This window comes from Micromys minutus (assembly GCF_963924665.1).
Source record: "Micromys minutus genome assembly, chromosome: 11".
In the NCBI taxonomy this organism is placed as follows: domain Eukaryota; kingdom Metazoa; phylum Chordata; class Mammalia; order Rodentia; family Muridae; genus Micromys; species Micromys minutus.
The window spans coordinates 2,202,930-2,229,128 of record NC_137980.1 but is presented as its reverse complement, the minus strand read 5'-3'; the positions used below and the strand labels follow the sequence as shown (position 1 = coordinate 2,229,128).

The following is a 26,199-nucleotide window of genomic DNA, read 5'->3' as shown; positions in this document are numbered from 1 at the left end:
ATGTGCAGGGACCCCATCCAACAGCTGATGGGAGTAGATGCAGAGTCCCACTGCCAGACACTAGGCGGAGGTCAGGGAGTTCTGTGGAGGAGAGGGAGGGAAGACTGGAGGAGCCAGAGGGGTGGTCAAAGACACCACAAGAACATGGCCAACAGAATCAACCTATTAGGATTCAAGTGGGTTCACAGAGATCAGGGGCCCGTGTGGATCTCACCTATGTACTCTACATATATTTTATGGCTGTGTATCTTGGTGTTCTTGTGGGACTCCGAAGAGTGGGAGCAGTGTCTGTGACACTCGTCTACCTGCCTTTGGGATCCCTTTCCACCTACTGGATTGCCTTGTCCAGCCTCGATCTGAGAACATGTAGGCGGCCTTATTGTAGCTGTTATGACATGTTTGGTTGATGTCCTCGGAAGACATGCTCTTTTCTGAGGGGAGGTGATGGGGGATAGGTCCAGGAGAAAGGGGAGGTGGGGGGAAAGACTAGGAGGGAAGTGAAACTACAGCCAGGATGTAATATTTGAGAGAATACTATTGCTACTGCTACTGCTACTACTACTACTACTACTACTACTACTACTACTACTACTACTATTAAATAAGAATGTATGTGGACTAGGGATGTAGTCTAATGGTGGAGTAGATGCATAAAAACCCAAACCCTGGGAAGTTTCCTGGATCAGAAGAAAAAAGGAGAGGGAAAAAGAAATGCATAGTGGCCTACGTTTTCTCAGAGAAGTACCAGGCTGCTAAGAAAACATAAAATGAGGAAAGGGCAAAGAGTCGACAAAAGTTAAGAACAATTGAAGGAGTTACTCAGTAGTTGTCAGCATGTACAGAAAGTCTAGGTGATGATCTAGTTGTGGGTCACGTGTGCAGCAATGAGTGAGGAAGAAGATGCTGTCTAAGGAGATAAAAAAATGCAGTTAAGGTTTATTTTAAAAAAAGGATGTGGCAGAGCAGGATAAAGGGCTGAAGAGGAATCAGGCATGACCTAGGAGAGGGTAGCTGAAGGCTATTTGGAAGCATTAATTGTTATATATAGGAGAAATGGACCACAGTTTGGATCCTGTGTAGGCGTAATTGATTCATTTTGGCAACTTTTTAAACCTTCATTTTACAATTTGTAGAACAGGGATATTACAATGTGGAATTTGTGAGCTTATGCTTATCAAGTATACAGTGTTTCAGTGTCAAAAAGTGTTCAGAAAAGGCAAGGTACCTTTAAGAGAAACACTGCAAGGTGACATTGAAAAACAAAGGCCCACAAGCATCTCAAAACTGCTATGAAATTCCTAATAGTCTAAATAATTACCCTCTTGAAATTTATCATCAACAACAGAAAAAAATGTCATAGGATCTAATAATAGTAGAATAATTAACTGTTGCCAAATTTTTTTAGATTAAAAACCAAGGAAAACACAGTATTTGGCTGGTTGTTTGCTGTCAGGATCTCACAGATTCTTGGGCCTGGCAGTAGTAAGGTTATTTAACTATACAGGATGTTATGGCAGATGTTTATGGTCTCAGAGGGGGTGTGATCTGTGTGAGCATTTAATTCCACAGCAAGACCCAAATTAGTTTCATTATTCTGGAGAGTATAAGTGGCTGAAAATATGTCTGGAAGCTCAATGGGGGGATGAGATTATGAATTTTCTATTAGATAACCTCTAATGACATTTCAGTATATAGATAAAACTGATGGCACTCTGGATAATTGATATCAGAGCATAAAATACAACCCTAAAACATGTAAACTCACATTTTCTCCAAAACATAATTCCTTTAATTCTTCTCTCAGGTATTACATCCAGAACACAGGTTCCCCTCTCCTCCACCCCCACCCACCCCTCCTCCATTTCTATTCAGAAAAGGTCAGGCCAGAGAGATGGCTCAGTGGTTAAGAGCAAAGCTCTTGCAGAGGTTCTGAGTTCACATCCCAGCAATCACATGACGGCTCACAACCATCTGCAATGAGATCTGATGCCCTCTTCTGGTGTGTCTGAGGACTGCTGCAGTGTACTCATATACATAAAAATTAATAAAAAATTTTTAAAAAAAAATGTCAGGCCTCTCACAGATATCAATTAAACATGATATACATAATACAATAAGACTAGGCACCTCTCCTTGTATTAAGGCTGGTCAAGACCACGAAGAAGGAAGAAAAGAATTCCAAAAACTCTTTGAAAGAGTCAAAGGCGGACCCTGACCCTGCTGTTAGGAGTCCCACAAGAAGACCAAGCCGCACACAGAGTAGAGGACTGGGTCAGACCATGCAGGCTCCCCGATTGTACAGACTCAGGGAGCCCCTATGAACACAGGCTAGTTGGTTCTGTGGTGCATCTTTGGTGTTCTTGACGCTCCCTCTCCCCATTCCTAAAACCCTTCCTCCTACTCTTCCACATCTCTGTAGATTATCAGAATGTAAAGAGAGCTTAGTTTGAGGGAATAAACACGTTTGGTCCACCTTGCAGCACGAGGAGCCAGGCCCTTGCTTCTCCTTCCCATCATGCTGCCTTTGCACAGGCCAGGACATCACCCTGGGCACTCTAGCCAAGATCCATTTTCTTTTGCTTCCTTGATTCTCGTGCATGTTACTTTCTTATCAGTTTTTTTTTTCTTTCCCAACAAATAGACTTGCTCTTGGGCTTATGCAACTGGGATAAAAATAAATCCAAGGCACCCCAGAAGTGAGAACAGCCAAAAGCTAAAAAGACTTAGCTGCATTTATGCTTGGCTTGTGCCACTTGGAATCTGGCTGAAGGCTCAGCAGAGAGGTTCTCAGATTATGATGTTAACAGATCCCAGGATGGGATTAAGGCATTTCAACAGAGGGTGCTCTACGAAGTTGAAGGTGTCAGGTCAATCTTCTGTGCATAGCCGAGTGCCTAGGCCATTAGACATATTCAATTAAAAATACCCAAGGGGGGAAAACACAATCATGGAACTAGAATTAGGTTGAAACTGAACTAGAAATTAAGTTGAAACTATGTGATAACATAGGCCACTAAAGACATGGGCCTTTCTGATGCCCTACACTCAAAAGCAACCACAAACAAACAGACACCATATGGTCCAACGCTTCGAGATTTACATGGAATTCAAGTCTCTGCTTTACTCTTTCTTGTTAAGTGTCATTTTAAGTTTGAGGCCAGCCTAAGCTACCTAGCAAGATCTTGCCTCAAGAGAAAGGAAAACAAGCCAGAGGGGTGGCTGTCATCTTCCATCCTGGCATGGAGGAGACAGAGGAAGTAGACTTCAGAGTCTGAGGTCAACCTGGTCTGCTTAATTCGTTCCAGGATAGCCAGGGTTATCCAGAGAAATCGTATCTTGGAAAAAAAAAAAAAAAAAAAAAAAAAAACAGCCAACCAATAAAAATGTTTCTCTGGGACATATGATGTTTAAACTAAGTGTCAAAGTAAGACCTTAAAGTAAAAGGTGTTTGCCACTATCGCTCTGACCACCTGCTTGTATTTTTCAAATAAAAATAGCACCCTGATATTAAAAAAATGATGACTTTAAGTTAGAAAATGACTAGCAAAATGCATAGTCTCCAGTGAGTCCAGAGTAGAGAAACAGGACAAGTTGTCAGCCCATGTGCTTAGAGGACGGGAAGATGGTTTATGTGTGAATTTATATGTGTGGGAAAAACATGCTGCAAGGGCAGGTTGAACAGAGGTCATCTGGTGAGAAGAGAGGGCAGACAGAAACCCACGGACAGCAGAGCTAGCTAGACGAGGGTTCGCCACACAGCCTGTCTCCTAGGAACACACATGACACTTCGAGTAATGTTTAGATGGAGGCATATAAATGGGTCTACCTTATAAACAAACTTGCTAGGATAAGAAACTTGTCTTTGGGAATAAATTTGCATTGTCAGGCACCCCCCCATATTAAATATTTTTTATTTCTTGTTCAATACTGTTTTTCCTTCTAAGACAAGCTCTTGCTACGCAGCACAGGCCAACAAAAAATCTGCGGTACTCTTGGCTTAGCCTTAGGCATGTGCAATTGTGCCAGGCTAACCTAGATTCATGTTAGCAGTGCTATTAAGATATATAACTCAATTGCAACCACATTTACATGCAACTACCCTCTTTCATGTGCAAGAATGGTTTTTCCCTTGTAGCCATTAGCCCCTCATCCCACCTTCCTCTGAACCACTAGTGATCCCTGACACACTCTCTGCTTCACGTGTCTCATCTGTTTGTACTCAGCATAATGCTTTTGTGTTCATTGTTGCAGATTAGTATTTCTCTTGTTTGTTTGTGGATGTGAGGGTTGTTTCTACTTTGTGTTACTGAGAAAAGTGTTAATATGCCCACTCCTGTACAATTTATATTTACATTTTTTATTTATGGTGCACACATGTCTTTTCATTCCTGGGTCATAAGATCATGTGCTTAGCATTGCACATGAGCATGTGTTGCACCCGATATTTTAAAAACATTGCCAGTTTTTCAAATTGTGTGATCCATTCTTCAGATATTAAGAAATTTTCATTGAAATATGTCCTACTATGGGGGACTGTGAATAGGACAGTGTATGTGGACTAGGCTCATCATCTAAGAGGAGCTAACACTAGCATGGCTGTAAGTGGAGCTAGGGGAACTGCCGTAGAAGGTCGAGTTCTGAAATCCAGTAACTCAAAAGCCATACGAGTCATCTCAAATGAACTCCAACATGAATCTACGATCCTTTAGCTTAGCGTTGGATATCCTTCCCTGTTTCTCACAATGCTAGTCTTTGACTGGCATGTTAACAACACTTCTACTAAAATGCCATCCCTTTATGTTATTACATGTTGGGACTGCCAACTTACGCCAACTTTTTACAATTAGAAAATCTGGCATATCAAAATATCTCCGATAAGTAGTATTTTATCCTAACATTCAAAACTTGTCAATCGTTCCTAAAATTACTTAAGGACAACTTAATAGCTCACTGTTGTGACTCTTGCACATAATCATGGTGGCTAGGAAAGAAACAGCGTTTTGTTTTTTTCTTAAGAGAACTCAAGTTCATTTGTCTAACTTCTTAGAATAAATACTTTTGGTGTGGGACAGTGGAGGCAACTGAGAATTGATCTCAAGGCTTATATGTACTTGTGTGTCATACCTCTAGCTTCTTTGGGAATTAATTTTTAATGTGTTAGACTAAAACAAATAGTCTACAAGTGAACTTTCATGTAGAAAGCCACATAAAAATGTGTGTATGCAAGAGACTATGCTTATGAATAACAGCCTCCACAAAGGAACAAACCAACAAGCAGTTTGGAAATTCATGTAGGTGTTTTCTGTTTCAGCAGAGCATTTTCCCTGGAGGCCAAATCTAAAGTACGTTTTTCACATTCTACCAAAAATCGGGAGGAAAAGCCTAGAAATGAACACACATTTTTTCTATTAGGTTTTATTCTTCCTGAAAAGATTTTAAAAACCCTATGTTCCTGCCCAGGGATTTAGTGATTCTACACTAGGCTCAGAATGAACACACTTTCAGCTTCTCTGTCAGAACCACTTGAAACAAAGACAGTCGTCCCCTTCTTACAAGGCACGGCATGCTTGCCAAGAGACAGAGGCAGGCACAGGTCAGAGAGATTCTATATTTCCAGTAGCTTATTGGTACTTTTCTCTCCCCAAGTCCTTGAAGCATACGGATTAATTTTTACCATGAGCTAGAGATGAAGCCTTTTTAGAATGTTCATAACCTGACGACTTCATTTCTCAGCTGTGTAAAGCAGCTCACAAGCCAACAGGGTTTTACAGAACACACGCCTTGCTCCTTGGCAAGGAAGACACTGCCTTAAAGATTTCCCTTGTCAGAAAAATCAAAATACATTTCAAAGATCTGCTTTATATTGTAGTAAACCAATACAGACTTAATCAATGTGAAAAGATAAAAGTTGTGAATATTTTCGCACTGAGAACTATAGAAAACGTGAAGATGCATTTAGATTTTTGCTCATCCATTAAAGTGACATAGGCCTATGTTTTAAATTAAGAAAAACAAGAGGCAGTGTTTAGAAAAATATGTTCCATAATCCTTGTTGAAATTAGCAATTTAAATCTGCTGTGTGAGGTTACAAATGCACAAATCACAGAGATTTGAGAACTTACTTAGTTTAAATGTAGAAAAGGGCCATAGGTTAAAAATAATGACTGTATGTTTCATTATTATTAACTAAAATATGAAATCTGTGATTATAATTTATTTGTTTTATAAATGCATTTGGGGGCTATATTCTTTCAATTCGTCTGTGACAAACCATGAAATTCAATATTGCTTCACCATGACCAATCCATGAAATTTTCAGCTTTGTTCCTGGTTTTCACGAGGCGTTTTCTTTGAGATGAACTGACCCATTGAACTGAGAGCGTAGAGACTTTCTCATCTATGGTAAATCAGTTTATTTCACTCGGATTTATTAGGGGCTTCAAATTTAAGCTTTTTCTCTTATAAGCCATTTATATATAATCTCAACCGTATGGTGGCTTTACTCACTGGTCTTCTGCTCCCTGAAGGAGTTCTCAGCTTCTAAAACAAGTTCTTGGCTTTTTTTTTTTTTTTTTTTTTCTTTCCAAGAAGAAAGAATGTTTTAGCAATGGCTACTTCAAGCTCAAGTAGGGAAACTGAAACAAAGTTGTTAATTATTCTTAGACTGTAGATCATATAAGTCTGAGAAGATATTCAGAATAAAAATGTGTACCCCAGTTTAATCAAAGGAACATTATGGCCAATTTTTAACCTAAATAAAAAAACATTATGTGAACTTTTTACTATTCAAGAACATAAGAATATATAATGATATAATCTTTTAATATAAAAATAAACATTGGACAGGTTTTTTTTTTTTTTTGATAGGAAAAAAATCATGCTTAAAAAATGTGATTTTGGGCTGGAGAGATGGCTCAGTAGTTAAGAGCACTGACTGCTCTTCCAGAAGTCCTGAGTTCAATTCCCAGAAACCACATGGTGGCTCACAACCATCTAATTAAGATCTGATGCCCTCTTCTTGTGTGTCTTAAGAGAGCAATAGTGTACTTGCATACATAAAATAAATAAAGAATTATTTTAATGTGATTTTTTTGGTTGTATACACTCTAGAAGTTTGTTCATTAAAGTCTGCTCATAAGGTCTAATCCAAAGTTTATGAATAAAATCAAGCTAACTTGAAATTAAAAGTAGATTGAAATTTTTATTTTTACTAACTTTTATTTGTAAGAAAAATATTTTATTTTCCAATACAATTAGCTATCTACTTCTACTTGCCATTATGATTTAAGACATTGAAACCTAATATTACAATCTATGCCAGATTTACTGAAAATATGAGGCTATTAAATCACCTTTCAGATTTGAGCATATTTAGAGTTTTAAAATTATATGTATTAAAATAGGAACCAATTATAATATATAAAATATAATATTTATACCTATAATATTTATATATAAGTATAAATATATAATATATAAAATAAAAATGGAAGCTACTGAGGCCCTGTTGCAGGGGATCTGACAACTTCTGGACTCATAGGCACCAGCACTCATCTGTGTACAACCCTGCACACAATAAGCTCACGAGTGCCTGATAGACTGCATACACAGGAGTGTTTGCGCACACACACACACACACATGCACACACACATTCACACATGCCTGACAGACTGCACTCAGAAGGTGAAAGAAAGGTACTGCCCGGCACAACTGTGCAAGCTCATCATCCCAGCACAGGGAGGCTGAGCTAGAAAGATTTCATCTTTGAAATCAGCAAGAATGTTTCAAAAAACAGAAAATCAAAAAGATGAAGCTTAAGATATATTAACTGAATGAGACCTACAGACACAAAACACATCAGAGTGACTAAATAGCTTTGTGAGTTGGTTCATGTTTAATTTATAAAATATTCCAATTTATGCTATTAAGAATATAATTCAGAGTACTTAATTGGTATTTAATATAGAGTTCAATAAGCAGTATGACATTAACTCAGTTAAACAAATTGCATTTGATACTTACTTATATAATTCTGTTAATGGTGATGTCAAAATTGCTAATGTTGTGACAAGATTGTTGCAATGAGAATGAATTTTTAAAATTTTGTGGTTGTTATACTTATGAGGATTCAAAACTTCCTGTCCAGAAGTACAAACTGACCATAACATGTTCTCAGTGCATATTAAGATTGCCGTGACATCTAGTCTATAGGAAAGAGAGAGGGAAAAAAATCATGTTAAATAAAATAGTGGTTTTGCTTGCAGTATACATTCTAATCTGTGTCTCTTATAAGCTTATGTAAGAATGGAAAGAAATGTCTGGATACCAGAGGTACCTACATAGATAGACCCGAACCAAGAAGCACAAAACCCACCACTGAATGCCTATGGATGGCCCACAATGTCCTTACTTTCAGAATGACAAGAACTACTGTGGTATTCAAGCAATGTTTTGAGGGTTTTTTTTTTTTTTTTTTTTTTTTTTTTGAGAACTTTATACACAAATGATGCATGAAAATAATCCCTGCATCTCCCTCCTGGTCTAATTTGTCCTGTGTTCCCTCCCAAATTTATGATCTTTTCTCTAATAATTGTTATATATAGAAGTATTCTATAAAAAGTATTTACTTTGTACTATCAGAATTCTCTTCCTAAAGCTCAAGAGCTGGTCTTGAAATTACTGTGAGCAAAATAGGAGCTGGTTGATAAGAACAATGTGCTATTACACACACACACACACACACACACACACACACACACACACTTATGGTAAGTCAATATTTGATAGCAGTGCATTGTATGCATTTCACCCACACATAGACCTTCAGAAAAAAGTCATGAGATCGAGTAACGTTCTCTCTGAGAGAGGGCGGTAAGAAGGCATGACAAATGAAGCACAAATTGAAATGCCTATATACTCAGAAATTCCTAAAATTATGTTTATTTGTGAAAGAATAGTTATTTATTTATTTATTGTACTCATAAACTTTTTATTTCTATTGCGCATTTACTTTTTGTTTAAATTTTAAGTACATTTTATTGTAATCAACACACACTATTTGTACATATTATTGAGGTCCAATATCTCAATCCATGAATACAGTATATAAAATATATATGTATATTTATATATATGCATAAGTCATATATATGTTATATGGAGACTGGTAGAATATAGTAACTGATGGTAATTATAACCTTACGAAGTTTTAATTTTAGCTTTATTTATTTGCATTTGTTTATAGTTTCTAATCCAAGATACACACACACACACACACACACACACACACGCATACACACACAGACTCATTTTGATTTCTACAATAATACTTTTGTATTAACCTTTCAAATATAAATATTCTTATATTTTACATAGAAAAACTTGAAGCAATAATTCTAAATTTTCATAACACTTTTGTACAATCATTTAGAAATAAGCCAAAATCTCTATAGTACTATTAGTTAATTAATTAATTAAAATATTACTTATTTCATGATCTAACAGTAGATTAAAATTTGATATTACAAATATAATGCCCATATAACAGCCAAACATGATTTATGGTTCATTAGAAAGAGAAAGTATCCTTTTTTCTAAAAAGGAATTTTATATCTATTCTTCAAAGTTCCATTATTTTTTGAGTTCCATTTTATTTCTAAACAGTTTGATCAATAAGTAATTCAAAACAGCCTGTGCAAGGTACCACATTTATGAAACACTGGCAGAGCCCTAATGCCCTCAAATCAGTGTGCTTTACAAGAACATGATTTTAGGAAAGGAGTCCTTCTGCCAAGAATAAAGACAAAAGGAAGTCTCTGGTGTATGTGGGGTCCTTCTAAACTACATCTGAGCAATTACTTCAGCGTGAACCCACACTTTAACCACACTAGAGAGAGCGTGTATAACACACGCTTCCTCCATGTAGCTCACTGTCATTGTTGAGCTCCTTTGTATTATGTTCACTCCCAAAACACTAGAATTAAACTCTTATTCAGTCTTTTAAACCCAGTGCCTTTTGCTTCTCGTTTTCTACAAATTCTCATTTTCTTCAATTGGCTTTCAGTAATATAGAGAGGGGCAAAAGTGAAAATGAAGGGAAGGCCAGGACAATAATTAGAATGTGTTTATTATAGGATGATGTCATTATGCAGCAAGGCGGGTCCAGCCTATCATTGGATGAGAAGGAAGGGTAGGCAGGGAGAAGTCTTAGAATTTATTGTGTAGATGTATTGTGGACTGGGAATTTAACATATCAATCTAATTGCTAAATGACACGTTTCTAGAATGTTGATTCTACAGGGCTAAAGAGGACAGTGTATGAAAGCAATGGCTGAGAGGTAGCTGGAGTGTGCGGATCCGGCTCTGTAGAGCCTTCGAGGAGTGAGAATGATCCGGCCTGCAGAACAGAATGTGTGTGCCAGGCGTGGTACCTGCCACCTAGGGGACAGTGTGTGAGATCGGCTGTCTGGGAGACAGCCAGGAGAGGGTGGCTCGTGGACCGTGTGGTAGAGAAACCCCTGGGGTGAGCAGACCCTGTGTTGTTCCCTGAGACTCCACGTAGGAACAGGTAGCCACAGATCCATTTTTTATTTTTACCTCAACAGTTTAATTTTTTTTCATTTCTTTTTTTTTTTTTCGAGACAGGGTTTCAAGTGTAGCCTAAATCCTGGGGTGTGCTTTGTAGACCAGGTTGACCTCAAACTCAGTAATCTGACTCTGTCTCCCAAGTGCTGGGATTAAACATGTGCACCACAACGGTGGGAAAGTGTGGGTTTTAAAAAACACAGTCACTCCGTTGCAAAAGTATAGCAACTAAATAAAAACAAAACAAAAACAAACAAACAAACAAAAAAACCAAAAAGACAAAGCAAAGCAAAACAAAAAAAAAAACCAAACAAACAAAAAAAAAAAAAAGCTAAAATGCCTTAGTGGCCTAGGAGCAGGAGTCAACCTTATGTCTTCGCTGTGGCTTAGTTGCTGACTTCTCTGCTACAGGGCCTTAATTTGCCCTTACCTTATTGTTTATATCTGACCTAGTCACACCTGGGAACAGTTCCTACAGAGGAGCTCACATGCAACTGTAAGGGGAAGGAGCAGGGATGTCATTGAGATCTAAGATCTACTTTCCTAGCTAAATGGCTCAGATTTAAGAATGGATACTACAAATGCACTAAACACACAGGTTTTGTCTCAAGCATCAAAACTATATCCTGCTTTACTGTCGGTCTCCAAAACAGTCTCCTTGAGAAGCAGCATGTTTCATTACCTTATCTGTGCAGTTCTCTTAGGACTGGGGTGGGCCCGAGCATATCTGGAGGCAAGTAGACCCAAGGATTTCTCCAGCACCTCTGCTAGAATCTCCTGAGCCAGCTGAGGGGGCAGTATGGTCCACAGATCGTGACGCAGAGCCCAGCTGAAGTAATGCCACATCTGGATGGCGAAGGAACATCTTTCCCCCTGGCAAAATCATCACACGTTAAACAACAGAATAACATCTTCCAAAACATCAGTGTTCTTTCTATGAACCTAATTAGTTCAGGCTGAAAGAAAATCATCGGAGAGTTTGCCATACTAGATGACCTAGAAAGATTTTAGACATTTTATTGACAAATGAACATATGTTTTATTTCAATTCTCAATCAGTTATTCTAGTGTATATCCAGACCACAAGCACTCAGCCTGGTACATTCTTCATCTACCTTGTCCTCCTAAAATTTACTTTTAAGTATCAGCTTTGTAGTCGTTTAACAAGTCTTGATGATTCTCTGAAGTTAAAAATCTGTTCAGATTGTTTATGGAGGCACATTGCTCTGAGACAGTATTATTGAGTTAACTTTACAGTTCTTTCAGATTCTGTGTTCTCATAGAACGAGAGGACTGAAAACAAACGTGTCAAATCTTAGGCATATTCCTGAAACCAGGTGTGGTCCTTAACTACTGAGGAGAGCATCAGGCTGTTTCATGGATGGTGCTAACACACACAGTATTATTATACTAGCAATAGATAAACAGTCATCTAATTTTCCATTTTGTAAAGTGTAGGCCCATATTGTCATCATTAACATTTTTACACACTTTAAGCTGTAAAACTTTCATTTCTCCCATTCCTCAGACACCTTATCCACATGCTAGCTTTTGTCTGACTTCATAAGGAAACCAACAGTGGCCAGGCCAAAAGGAGCAGGCCGTAAGGGAAGGTAGGGATTCACAGCAAGCACTAATTAGTAACATGCTCTTGGGGAACGGTGATAACTGGCCGACCTCATCTCTTCAAACTGGACCAAAAGATTATCTGAAATAGGAAGAACAGAATCGGTTCTTCAAATTCACTTGGATTATGTTAACATATCAAAACATAAGGCACTAAAATTTCCCATTTCACACCTAAATATTCCACTTTTGTAGTCTGCTGTGTTCACTAGCAGAGTTTTCAGATACATGTGATCTACGAAATACCTGCTCCTGCCTGGTGAGATGGGTCTCTCCTTCAAGCCAGAGCTTGAGTGGCTGGGGAGGAAGGACTGATGTGAGCTGGAAACCCAGCTGAGCTACTTAACAAATTCCAGACCCCTCTGTGTCTCATAAGATAGGCAAAAGGAGCCCGCTCTTCTTTTAACCCCAATTCATAGATTCTCACGCAGACATTTCTTCACATGGCACCATCACGGCAGGTACACTGATCACTACAGTATTGTAGGTATGAGAACAGTAGTGACTGATTTGCAGATGATGATACAAAACCGAATGGAACTATTATTCTTGGTGTGCATCAGAGTTAAGTTCAAACAGAAAGCAACTTTGAGTAGGTGGTTTCTGACTTCCCAATTAGATGGGCTAAAACCCAATTAAAGAATAGGAAATCAAAGCAAACCTAATTCTCCATTTGGCTTCTGGTATGATGTAGGAACTCTTGTCAAACTGAGAGAGGAGTCTCAAAGCTTGAGACTCAGAGCTTCGGGTGATCTAAGTGAAAGGGACCCTTGAGCCCAGCTAGTGCTGGGCCTGGCGGTGAGAGATGTGGCCCAGCATCAGTGTGATCAACAAGACTTGCCATGATTCTAAAATACAGAAAACCAGTTCATTTTATAACTATCCTTTAGCACAGAGGTTGGTTTTCTGCTCAAGACGTACTGTGTGTTTCATGCTTTTGTGGAGGTCGCACAAAAACACCCTGAACGAAGACAATTTCCATATGGGTATACGAGCAGCAGGGGTTGTGTTAAGCTAAATATGACTTTATTTTTTGACCTGTTTCCCTGCTTGTTGTCATTTCAAAAGTATTCTGTAGTAAACATCTGTTACTGTAAACCCATTATAATGCTAACAGATGTGAGCATTTGCTTAGATTATATATCAGGCAACAGGCATCTGGGCTCTATTATGGAAGCCTCTCAGCATTATCTCTGAACAGATAATTCTTTACTCTTTGACTCTTGGAAAATACAAGTGACTAAAATTGAGCATATGTCAACTACACAGAAAGCTTAATTTTAAACACGCAATCTCAATACCCATTGTACCGTCTGAGCAACATTTCAGTGGAAAGGGCCTGGCTCTTTAGATCCTGCAGCCTGACATGTTTACAATATAGAAATGCGTGTGTCTAGTTTACTTGGTATCATAAAACACAGGCAAGCATCACTTCCTAGCCTGTAGAATCTTTCCATTTCCTCTACTTCCATGTGTGCATGTGGGCATCGGTTTCTCTGAGGTCTCTGTCCAACCCTCCATTTCCAATCAACTGTGCATTATTTCGCTTATCCTAGCAGAGACCTTTTCAACATGGTCTGACATGGGGCAGAGGAGGAAAAGATGAGTCAATACATGACATGTGACCATGTCAGATACACCGCTTGTCAAAACAGCTGAAAACTGGGGCTGCTTCCCAAACCATCTTATTTTTGGTAAATAGAAAACAGGATAACTTCATTTTCCCGCTACACACAAAGGACAACCATTAACTCTGCAATTAAATTGTAACTGCTGACCATGTAAGTATAAGGAAGCTCAAGTACCATGTAATCACAGAGTAACAGTTTCTTTATTTCTGTTTTGAAGCTAAAGTCTTGTCATAAGATCTAATAAGAGCTGTGTGTTTGTTACATGGTAATTTTTTGTAAATACGCAGTAACTCCAATAACAGGTTCTCAGTTCATACACTTATTATTTACAGCCACAACTGTTCTGGTCCTTGATTTTCATAAGAGGAAACAAACATCCTGAGTGTGTACCAAAATGATATCTATTCCTCACTGAAAACTTCATACAAAATTGTTCATTAGAACCTGGACATATTGAAGCAGTGTGAGACAGGATGGCTTCCCTTTGCTTCTGTGTTTACCTCACGGCAAGTAGAGTGTGCAGTGCCTGCCAGGAGAGGAGAGACCAAGACTGTCTTATCTTGGGCTGCCCCTTCGTCTCTGTCTGCTTGCTGCTCCCACTAATGTTCCAAGTATACTGGGTTAGCAAAACGACTTATGCAAAGGGAAAAGTCACCGGGAAGGGCTTTAAGGAGAGGAGAGATGTGGGTGCCCTGTTCTAATAGCACCTATAACATCTCATTCACAAATACTGGTCATGCCAAGGAACGGCAAGAGTGATTGCTGGTGAAAGCAAGTTCTCCTTTTCCCAACACTCCACAGTGGCTCAGAGGGTCAAAGAAAATCAAAATCGTAAGGTGTCATCCAGAAGAAAGGGTGTGATGGAAAAGCTAAGAAAGATGAGCTGGTCATTGAAACTTTAAAACGTTCAAAAAAATTTGAAAGATATATAAATAAGTTACCCTTGTATGGAATTAATTTCAAACATTATGTGGTCTATAGATAATCTGTGGGATTTAGTGAAAAGGAAACTAGGGAACACTGGCTGTGGAAATTTTAACTGATCCTCGGTTCCGGCATGTTGGGGATTATTTGGCTATCATTTGGTAGATGTTTAGGATTTCAAAACAAGCCGAATGGAAATAGTGAAATTCAAAGTGGTGAGATGCATCCTAAGAATGAGAAGTAAAAATTAAGCATAAGCATAAGGATGCTCATAACAAGCATTTATGATGGCCAACAGGATGAAAATGCACACCACGGAAAGGTGCAAGGACACGTGTGACTGTAGCTTTGGAGAAAACACAGAGGCTCAAGCCAGTCTTGTTATCTCTGAGTTGTCGTTGAATCTCATTATACCCTGGTTCAGACAGTGCTGCAATCCTGAGACTCAAATGGAGTTATTTTTACTTGTAAGCAGAAGGGGATGTCTAATTTATTTCAGGTTTCTAAAGACAGTGTTTTTTCCTAAATACAAATTCAATATTTAAAAAATATTATTCTAACAGGCTTCGTGTTTTAGTAATATGGAGCTCATGTTTCTAATTAGCCAGAAAGCAGGTAGGCAGTAAAACATATTTGTGTAAAAAGGATGAATAGTAAACTTAACTTCACACCTCATAAAAAGCTTTGTAGTCGTCCCAGTGGTGGCTCTCAGCATCCTGTAAAATGCTCGTAGCACAAACTCTGATGCAGTAGTCTGTAACCTGAAACTGTACAGTGCTGATGAATTCCTGATATCGCTGGACAGGCACCAGGAACATGGGTCTGTTCAGAGGGAATGATCAAAGAGACAGAGATTTAAGGCCTGTGCAGTAGGAGGTAACAACCCCCAGCACTACAAATGGTTTTCATTATTAGATATCAATCATTCATTTCCTCCTGAAGCTGAAGGCTGTATCCACATTCACTTTCCAAACAGAGAAGTAGGTGGGGGGAGCCTGTCTTTGTTTTTCAAGTCCTTTGAAATGTGCATTTGCTTTCTACAAATACGCACTTCAACTGCAGACAAACTGCATTGTCGATACATCATTCAAGGCTAGAAGTATTCTTTGTAAGCCTGTTATTACTGATCAGTGCACTATTTAGGCATTAGGTTATCATTATTCCTGGAGAACAACATACACTTGTCAGAATGAACTGTTGTAAAGCTAGCACACATCTCATACAAACTCTCTTTATTTTTTTAGAAATTGTAATTTTGTAGATGCCAATTATCTTATGAACGTTTTAGGATAGTGTACTGAAATAAAGTGATTTCTGCCATAGTTGGTTTATAAATTCAAGTATGAATCACAACATCTGACGACTTATGAGAATTAAAGAAATAACAGAACTGTATCCTATACTGAGCCCAATTTGTTTCATGTTTATCTTCAGCTATTTATATCACACTTCTGTCTTTCATAGCTTAGGAGAGTATGAAGGCTGAACAGAGAATATAACATAGACTCTTGGGATGTACTGGACTGGCAAATCTGCATGTTTCATGGAGCCATGGTAGGCTTCACAAAACGCCTGTATAACCACAGAGACCGATGGTAGCACGCATGGCAATTTCATCTCTATACTAAAAACATACCATATTTTCAGATGACTAGTGTATGAGGATTAAGATTGGCAGATGCTTCCTCTTCAAATATTATGGATAGTTTATTACTAAATGGAAGTCCTGCAATATGTTTACCCTAGGCACTAGCGATGGACTGAAATGCATCTATTCTCTCCAGCATTTCCTACCAAGCCTGTTGGATTGGAGGCAGAAGCAAGAAGTGGATACTTCACGAGTGTTTATATGCAGGACAGAAACCAGTTTGATTTTTCCTTTTGTATGTGTCCAGTTTAATGTACATTAGAAAAAGGATAGGGTAAAATTCAGTCTTGGCATAAAACCATGCAGAGCCTTGCTTGCTCTTTGTGAGTGTCTCTGGTTACTACAAAGAGGTTCCCTTTGTTAGTATCTACACATTTGTTTAATATGACCCATATTTGACCTTTTAAACATTTCCTAATAAAGAAAGATGAAAATGATCCACCATTATTATGCACTCCTCAGTGATTATTGTCAACATTTAAATTCTGTAAAATCTGAAGAGTGTGTGTTTCCTTAAGCATGAACACCAACTTCATTTAAAGACACTCACTTCTTCGTTGTCTCTTTCATCAGATTATCATAGTGTGTCAGTCGTTGTGCAACGAACACTGCTGAGGACAGGATGGCATGCAGGTTCTTCAGAGGCGCTCTGGAGGGGACCTCGCTGCCTCTCTCCTGCAGCCTTTCCAGGACAGCTGTTGCCACTTTACAGCAGGCCTCCACCAGGTTCCCTCTCATTTCCTGAGGAGAGTCATCTCGGCAGGCCAGGGCCAGTGGAAGCACTGTATCAAGCGTTTCCATGATGTCAGAACAAAACTAGGGAGAAATAAATGTGGCACTGAGTTATGTGCATCCTGACAGCAGCATGTAATTTATGTACAATGGAGCCAAATTCCTAAATAATGAATTTGGCATCAAACATATATATATATAATGACACAGCTTTATAACAATCAATTTCTCAGTTGTAAAAAGTTAAATGTTTCATGTCAAATAAGGAAATACCAAAATGATGTCTCTCTATATACAACCTTCAAACCTCATGCTCACCTGACAGACATTATGAAAAACTCATGGGCAAGCTTTACATGACAATACTTTGATGTGTAATCAACAGAATTCAAAATAGTATGTACTCTTGATATTAATTTCACATTACTCTTCGAATTCCCTCTAATTTTCTTCTACGAAATTTCCACATATAAACATTTTAATAAACATACATAGAATTATCAGTTGGGCCCAAATAGTCCAGAAGCATCAGGAATGATTTCATGTAATCTCTTCTTATTGCTAAGAGGCCAGCATATTTCACAAGTGTTGTGTCTGGTTTTCCTATTTAATATGTATCTGATCTTAGGGAAAAGGAGCTGAACTTGCAGACTCTTCTCTAGTCAGCAGGGCTTCCAAGGAAGGGCTATGGAAACTCAGAGTGACAAAAGGGGATGACACAAGAGCTCTTTTTTTTTTTTTTTTTTTATGTTAAAAACTAGGGAACATTTTTTGGGATTTTTTTGTTTGTGTGGTTGGTTGGTTTTTTGAGGTTTTAAAAAAAAATATGTTCTCTTTATTTACATTTCAGATGTTATCCCCTTTTCCCCAATGCCATCCGTCTTCCCCCTCCCATTGCCTCCATGAAGGTGCTCCCTCTACCAACCACCCTCTCCCACCTCAGTGCCTTGGCATTCCTCTGCACTGGAAAAACAAGTGTTCACTGGACCAAAGACCTCTCCTCACATTGATGCAGGTTGCAGGAGAATGCCATCCTCTGCTGCGTAGGCACCCAAAGCCATAGGTCTCTCCATGCAAACTCATAGGTTGGACACAGGAGCTCTTACAAACACCCACCACTGACTACTGAGTTTACAGTGGGTATATGGCAGGCAGAGTATTTGTACTGAATTGCTTTGCATCGCCTGGGCAGGTTCTGGTGGTCTAAAGAATGCTGTAACACAAGTTGGTATTCCCTTTACCTCTTAAACTTCTCAATCATTTGAGCCCCACCAGCACTTCCTAATCCAGGGAGACCCCCTCTCAGGTTGCCTCAGAATAAACAGAGACACAGGTCCTTTTTGAGGTTCTGGACTGGAGACATTAGAGAAGAAAACCAACAGTGGACTGGGTACCATGTGCTTTCCTCATAGGCTGCCGTTACAACCCCCTTATGTTTACAAAAAGGAAGAGAACAGATATGAAGCAATGCCTTGGCAGGTGGCAGCAGTTTAAAGAGCCCTCATCTGATACTTGCCTTGGCTACTCTCTTTGGTTGTTCCTCCTCTGGAAATATGTGACGCTCTTGCCCAAGTTGTGGGACATTTACAAGGTTCATAGTGTAGCTTACAGCTGAGGTCCTTTCGGTTTGTTCCTGTTGGAGAACTTTTGTGGAAAAACCTTCAGTGGCTGATGATATGCTGTGTGCTATAGCAAGAGATACTTCTTTAAATGCATTTCTCCAGCCAAACTCTAGTAACGTCACCTGAAATATAATTGTATATAAAATCATATTCATTCAACTTAGGAGCAAATATTCCAATAGTTATAGATATAAGAGAAGTACTGTCTTTCAACATTTTGAATACAGGTTTCCTCTGATATACTCTTCAAAGCTATTCTCACAACATGGAGAATGTTACCTGGTGAATGAAGCAATATACAAAAACATATGCATTCTTTACACACAGCAATATACTGACATTTCTCTTTAATTCCTCTGTGGATTTAATCAAAAACTCTTTTTAAAATTTAACATTTTAAGTATAGTTCAATAAAACCATCTTTAAAGAGAGCTGAAAGCTACAGTTACAACCTACCACATAAAACAACCTTTAAATTCAATATGTTTAATAAACTCTAGATTAGATTTTTACAACCTTTATACAGTTTATTGTTAACATGAATTGCAATGTAAGTTAGTATTTAATATTCAATCTTTGATTTCTTTTTTAATCTCTGGTTTACACAGAAGCTAAAAAGGAAAACAGCAATAAAACAAATTTCTCAGAGATTGCACCTCTCTAGGATTTAACCTGCTTAGACTTTTATCGATTCCCTCCATCCACAAAGGGCAGGCACCGCTAGTTTTATTCCAGGCAATGAGGACTTAACGTGGTCTGCACGCCCTGTGTGTGGAAGGAACATCGCTGGTCCATAATCACTCTTTCCTTTAGTGATTTCACAGTACATTTTTATTTTATAGTCCATTTTCATATGCAGCTCCCTCACAAGGTGTTGTTTCTTCTTCTTACGTTATCTTATATTTTAAGGTTTCTATGCAATATAGCTTGATCATATTCTTTTCACACTAACCCAAGGCCTGTCTACAACAGAACTTCATGTTGTTTCTCTTGCTTAAAACAACACGACAAAAAATGCACGTCGTTATCTTGATGTCCTGATTGGCATTCATTGCTGTGATAATGCACAGTGAGCAAATGCAATTTAGGGCTGGAAAGGTTTATTTCGCTTACACATACCAATCACAGTTACTCACAGAGGGAAGGCTGAGCAAGAACCTGGAGACAGTAACATAAGCAGAAACGTGAAAGGGTGTTGCTTACCGTCTTGCTCACCTCAGTTTTTTATTCAATCCAGGACCAGAGTTGGCACCACAGACAATGGGATGGGTTCTCCAACAGTAATCATCAACCAAGAAAGTATCTCACAGACTCACCTACAGGTCAGTCTGATGAAAGCAGTCCTTCAGTTAAAGGTCCCTCCCTCTACACAGAATATCTTAGCATGTGTCAAGTTGGCAAAAACTAATTGGTATACTTGCCTTAGTTCTGTTTTATATCTTGGTCTCATGTGGAAATAGATCTGTGAATGTAAATGCCTTTCAAATTCCCTAATGTACTCTAGAGTTCTAAAACTATGAGTAGTAAACAGATTAAATCCATCCTTAGAAATCAAGTTCCCTTTAGCATACCTTGTTAGAAGTAACTGGTCACCTACTCCAGCTACAGAAGACCATGGGTTTGGGACTAAATAAATGGCTCAGCAGTTGAGAGTGCTTAAGTGCTCTTGCAGAGGACCAGAGTTCAGTTCCCAACACAGGTGAGGTGACTCTCAATCTGGTTTAACTCCAGTTCCAGTAGTCCAGTGCTCTGCTTTCTGGCCTTCTCTGGCACCTGCACATATGTGTACATAACACTCCCATACTCACATATAGTAAAACGAATAAAAGTAATTTTAAGGTAGATCCTGTGCCCCGTATCGCTGATTGAATTTTTTATTTTCTTGATATTTTAGTTGAACTAGATGGCAAATGGCCTTGTTAGGCAAACCTGAGGACCTCCCTTGATGCCCGAAGCCCATGGTCAACACTGTCCTCTGACCTCCACTGGAATCCTGGCATGTATCCATATTCACTTGCACACATATGCATGACCATGTACACATACACAATAATGAGTGAGAATCAACCTATGAATTACAGAGATCAAAATCATTAGCCTAACTTGTATGTATATCCAATCTAACAAAATTTTAAAACATTTTTGTAACTATAGAAAATAATGAGTGTGGTTTATATATACCTCATGAGTCTACAACTCAGTAGCCAAAATAACAGCTCTTGTTTTACTATAGTAAGAATGTAACTATGTATAGCCTAAATATTACTTAGCCCTTTATCAACATAGAGCAGGAAGCAATATCTCAATTATACTTGAGTACAATTAACCAATACTGTCATCTCCTTGCTTATATGTGAAGGTCAGAGCACAGCTTTCAGGAATCTGAACTTTCCTTCTACCTGGGGTGCAGGTATCAAACTTAGGTCGTTAGAGATGGAAAATTACCTCCTGTGACATAACAGTAACTTGTTGGGGCGTGTTTATGATAAAAAAAAAAAAAAAAAAAAAAAAAAAAAAAAAAAAAAAAAAAAAAACCTTAAAGAAAACTACCTCTTTAAAAACAAAAACAAACAAAGGCCCTCATTTGTTTTTTTGCTTCTTTCTCTATTGAAGCACAGATATTCGTTAAAATCTTTTGTACATTTAAGAACATGTTTGGTAAAATTTGCATCCGGTTGCTGTGGCTAGAGTCACCTCCTCCTCCTCTCTTCTGCTCATACCTAGGGCTATCCTTTCCTGTGGTAATTGATATGTGACTGTAATCTGCTCCTCCACACGAATTCTCCACACGAAAGTGGAAACATATAAGAAACAAAGACATAAATCACTGCTCTTACAAAGAAAACCGAAAACCTGTCCTCAGTGAAACCATCTTCTAAAAGTCTGTTTGTTTTCATGAAAGGTTGTTTATTTCTTCTCTTCCATCTGATATTTGCTGTCACACACGTTCCACTTAAAATAAACAACATTTGTGAGTTAATCCAGGAAAACAAGGAGGAACTGAGTGCCTATGCCCTCAGTGCACAAGTTAGGAATTACCTAATCCTATCTTCTGTCACCCAATGCTAGATGCATGCTGAGTTCACCGATGCTCTGTTGTGGTTGAAGCTTTCTGAGCTGGGGAACTGTTGTCAAGCTACTCAGAAGCTGATCTTTTAAAATATTTACACCGTGAATAAGGATTAAGTGAGAAAGCAGAAACCACTGGAAGAATTCCAAAAGGAAGAATATAATGATAACTGTTATGATTATATGCTATATAAGTGGGTGGTACTCTTTGGGGTAGCATATTAGATATTCACATTAGAATTCATAACAGTAGCACAACTACAGTTATGAAGTAGACAGGATATAATTTTATGGTTGGGGTCACCACAACATGGGGGTTGCCAAAGGAAGAACCACTGATCTACAGGCACAAGTTTCACACATGCTCCCCGAAGGCGCTCTTGTTGGGGAGGCTGTGAAAAGGTTAGGAAGTTGGGCGCAGTAGTACCAAGCAGATCACTGAGGACATGGTTTTGGGTTGTGCTAATTTTGGATGCTTCCTGTGTCACTCCCTGCCCTCAATTTGTCATAATGGTGTGAGCAGTCTCCTCAGGCTCCTGCTGACAGGCTCTGAGCTGCTTCTAGTGTCCTGCTCCTCCTACTCCAGGACAGGATGAAATGTGAAACCATAACACAAGTGCGCTGCTGTTCTTCCTTCCTTGATTAAGTTCCTCCTCTCTGGTATTTGTTACAGTGATGCAAAGGTAAAAACCTGGCAACTTCAGAGAAGGAATACCAGAGAGGCTAAGCAGAAACTGAAGCACAGCCCAGCAGGGAACCACAGTCAACAGAAGGGACTGCAGCCATATGCAGAATGTGGTGTGGTCAGAGTGCAACACCAAAAGTCACAAAATGGCCAGAGCCTCACACAGGTGAAGGGCAAGAAATTACATTTTTTTTCCCAAAACTTCTGCACTCCAGTATTTTATCAATGTTTTAAATTATACAGACATTACTACAGTCCAGAAAGTAAGACAACCTGGTAGACATGATTATCTCTTTTCAATAATTATCTGTGGTTCACACTCTCAACATACAGGTCCTGAGCCAATATGGGAACAAAAATTCCTTGACTCCTGTTTTTATAGCATTTCATGAACTTGACTGTGCAAGAGAAAAATGACCCAACTTTGTGTTTGCAAACAGTGTTTTTAGCTTATTAGCTCCGATCACTTGGAAGCATCAATGGGCTCTGTCATGAGGTCCCCGGAGCCTTACCCATGGTGTTTTCATCATGTCCACTGTCCCTCATCCTTTCTTTTCTCCTTACTTCACTCACTAGTCTTGTTGAGTCTTGACTCATCTGGAATCCACACTTTGAGAGGAACTATCTATTTGTCTGAGTCTTACGTACTTACTCACTTGATATAATAATCTCACTCCATACAAACTGAGTAAACAAAGATCAGGTCAATAGTCACGTCCTTTCAGCCTATCGTCTCCATTTCCTCACATTTCAACAACTATTCAACAACTATGTACCATGCATATGCATTCTTTTGCTTTATGAGTGATTAAACATATATCCCACATTGTTTCTATCCACCCATTCACCTGACAGATACTGAGGATGACCCTGTAACTTGGCTATTTTTAATGGAGACTGCAATGAAGATGAGCAAGTGGCTCTCTCTAATGTGTGAGGACCTAGACTCTTCCTTGTGTACACCAAAGAGAGACACAGGAAGTGCACATGGATACACTCATCTCTTTACTCTTTGGAGGCAATTCCACACTGATCTCCATGGTTGCTGACCTAACTACAATTCCCACCAACAGTGGATAAGGATTATTTCCTCAACATCCTTATTGGCATCTATTGTTTAGTTACTTGACAATAATACTTCTAAATTTTTGCCTAAAACTTCTGAGAAAATTTTAATCAAGTTTATTTTGAGGAAAAGAGAAAAGGTAGATACTTTGGTTCACAATAGACCCACAAAAAGGCAATCATATTGTATATAAATAAAATTTCTCACCTCCTTTACTGGAAGTAATGGCTCTGGTGGAGTACTGTTTTCCTTTGCTATATGTTTTCCTACTGTGACGGCCCTATTAGATTTCTCCAATATTCCTAAGGAAAGAGAAGGAAGCAAACACAAAGGGAATAATTAAAAACAAAAGAAAGGAAGAACGGAGAAAGAAAGAAGAAAGCAAGAAAAACAGAATTGTAGAGACAGCTAAGTCATTAAGACCCAGGTTCTGTCCCCAATACCTACTCCAGGCAGTTCGAGCTGCCTCTAATTCTAGTTCCAGAGATGTGATGTTCTCTCTGGTCAGTGCCCTGAATGCATCCCAGGCATGGCATTCATGTGACGTGCATACATATACTATAGCATATATATACATACTACACAAAAAAACCTCGTTTAAAACGAACCAATTATTGTAGATGTGGTTCACACATTTATTATATAGAAAAGCACATACACAGGTGATAAATACACATAAGCAGGTACATACGTGGATACATAGTGAATATAGTCAATAAGATGTAGGTTAGTGGCAGTATTACAATTATATAGACATATACAAGATACAGATTCCTTTCAATATACAACTTAATGAAGTGTATATGCTAATTATATTATTATTTGACAAAACTGCACATAAATCTACATAAACAAAGATCATTTGTCTCAGTGTAGCTAAATTGTAAAGTTCCAGATTCAGTGACTGTCTCAAATAATCTGGTGGGCCTGAAAGATGGTATAGCAAGTAAAGGCCCCCATCTGATGACCTAAGTTTGGTCCTCATGACCTTACGTAACAGAGAGAAAGAACTCCTGAAAGTTGTCCCTTACAGTTTCTCATGTGTGCTGTGTCACATGCATTCCCATACACACAAAAACACACAGACACACACAATAAATGTAACCCAAATGCAAAATTTAAGTAAGTTGGAGAGAAGCTGAAAGACACCCAATGTTGACTTGTAGCCTCTAACTGCACATAAAAACATGCACATGTATTTGCACACATGCACATTTACAGAAATACATACACATACCATCAACATCAACATCATCAGTAAAGAACAAAATGCAAAGAAAAATAACAGTATATCAGGAGAAAAGGTATGTTCTTAGTAATTACCAACAATAGTTAATTTGAAGAACACAAACACTGAGACAGACATGACATAATCACTAACTCTTTAAATGGAACTATTTTTACAATGTTATGCTTTGTAATGAAGAAACTCACTTTTTCCCATGGTGGAAGAAGAGACCTTCAAAATGTAGTAAATAAATACAAGAAAAAAAGTTCCACTTTAACATCAAGATATTAATCATAGTTTGATTACATGAGTAATTTAGCACTAGCCTTTGTGTGGCTTGGAGTTAGCATACATACTATAATCCCAGTTTTCTTTAGCATGTAAAGGATCCTAACATTAGTTTTTATGTATTTTCTAAGCAAACCACATTGGTGGGTTTCTTCAGTAGAAATCTGACCAATAAATTCATCTCGTAGATAGGTAACATTTTCCTCCTTAATGTGGCTCTATGAATTTAATTATGAATATTTTTCTAAAGAATAGAGTTTGCCAGAAAGAAATATGTTTTGTTTGATGAAAAAGTTAATTTAAACATTTGTGTACCCTGAATGGTAAAGAAACACCTATTTATGTAAGCACACCTCCGTTTCTGATTGGATACGTGTCCAAATAACCAGCAAGTTCAAGCCTTGGTTTCTAGCTTCTGGAGCTATTAGGATGTGGTAGGTCAGTTAATGGATGAGTCCTACTGAAAGAAAGGTCACCAAGGCCTTCCCTTGAAGGACATATTGGATCTCTTCAAGAGCAGCAAGTGGTATTTTTTTTTTATTTTAAATTCTGATTCATTTATTTTTATTTTATCCAAGATGAAAATACAAAAGATCTTATTCAATGTTTTCTGTTTTACTTTTTTTTTTACACACCAGATTTTATTCCCCTTCCGGTCCACCCTCCAAGTGTTTCCACCCTCCAAGTGTTTCATATCTCATACCCCACCTCCCCACTCCACAAGGATGTCCCCACTCCAACAACCCCACCAGACCTCTAAACTTCCTGGGGCCTCCAGTTTCTTGAGAGTTAGCTGCATCTCTGACTGAACCCCTGTAAGACTCGAATCAAGCTTTAACTACCTGAAGACTCCCTTGAATAAGGCGAGAGATCAGGGATCGATGCAAATGCAAGAGTTTTATTTTCCAGTGTGTTGTGGTCAACCCTCAATCAGCCCCTCATGGCGAGTGACTGGAAGGCAACCCTGAATGGCTGTAGCAAGCAGTTTTTATACTTTTTAGGGGCACAGGTTACATCAGCAAGATTACAATTCAAACTTATTGGCTAAGCATATTGACATTTGAATCTATTGGCTAGCAAACATGGCACACATTT

The 26,199-nt window shown here is 38.5% G+C and overlaps 1 protein-coding gene across 1 annotated transcript in view; it reads right to left on the bottom strand.

The window, feature by feature from the left end:
- Positions 1-26,199, bottom strand: part of KIAA0825 — a gene marked incomplete at its 3' end in the record, with an annotated part of 180,580 nt that overhangs the window by 52,210 nt on the left and 102,171 nt on the right. Inside the window, exons 7-12 of the mRNA XM_080924848.1 lie at positions 23,796-23,890; positions 18,663-18,890; positions 16,965-17,230; positions 15,438-15,588; positions 11,268-11,458; positions 8,024-8,206 (exon numbers count right to left, since the gene is read on the bottom strand). Of these exons, the coding sequence (XP_080780974.1) occupies positions 8,024-8,206; positions 11,268-11,458; positions 15,438-15,588; positions 16,965-17,230; positions 18,663-18,890; positions 23,796-23,890 (1,114 nt within the window). The remainder of the gene's footprint in view (positions 1-8,023; positions 8,207-11,267; positions 11,459-15,437; positions 15,589-16,964; positions 17,231-18,662; positions 18,891-23,795; positions 23,891-26,199) is intronic.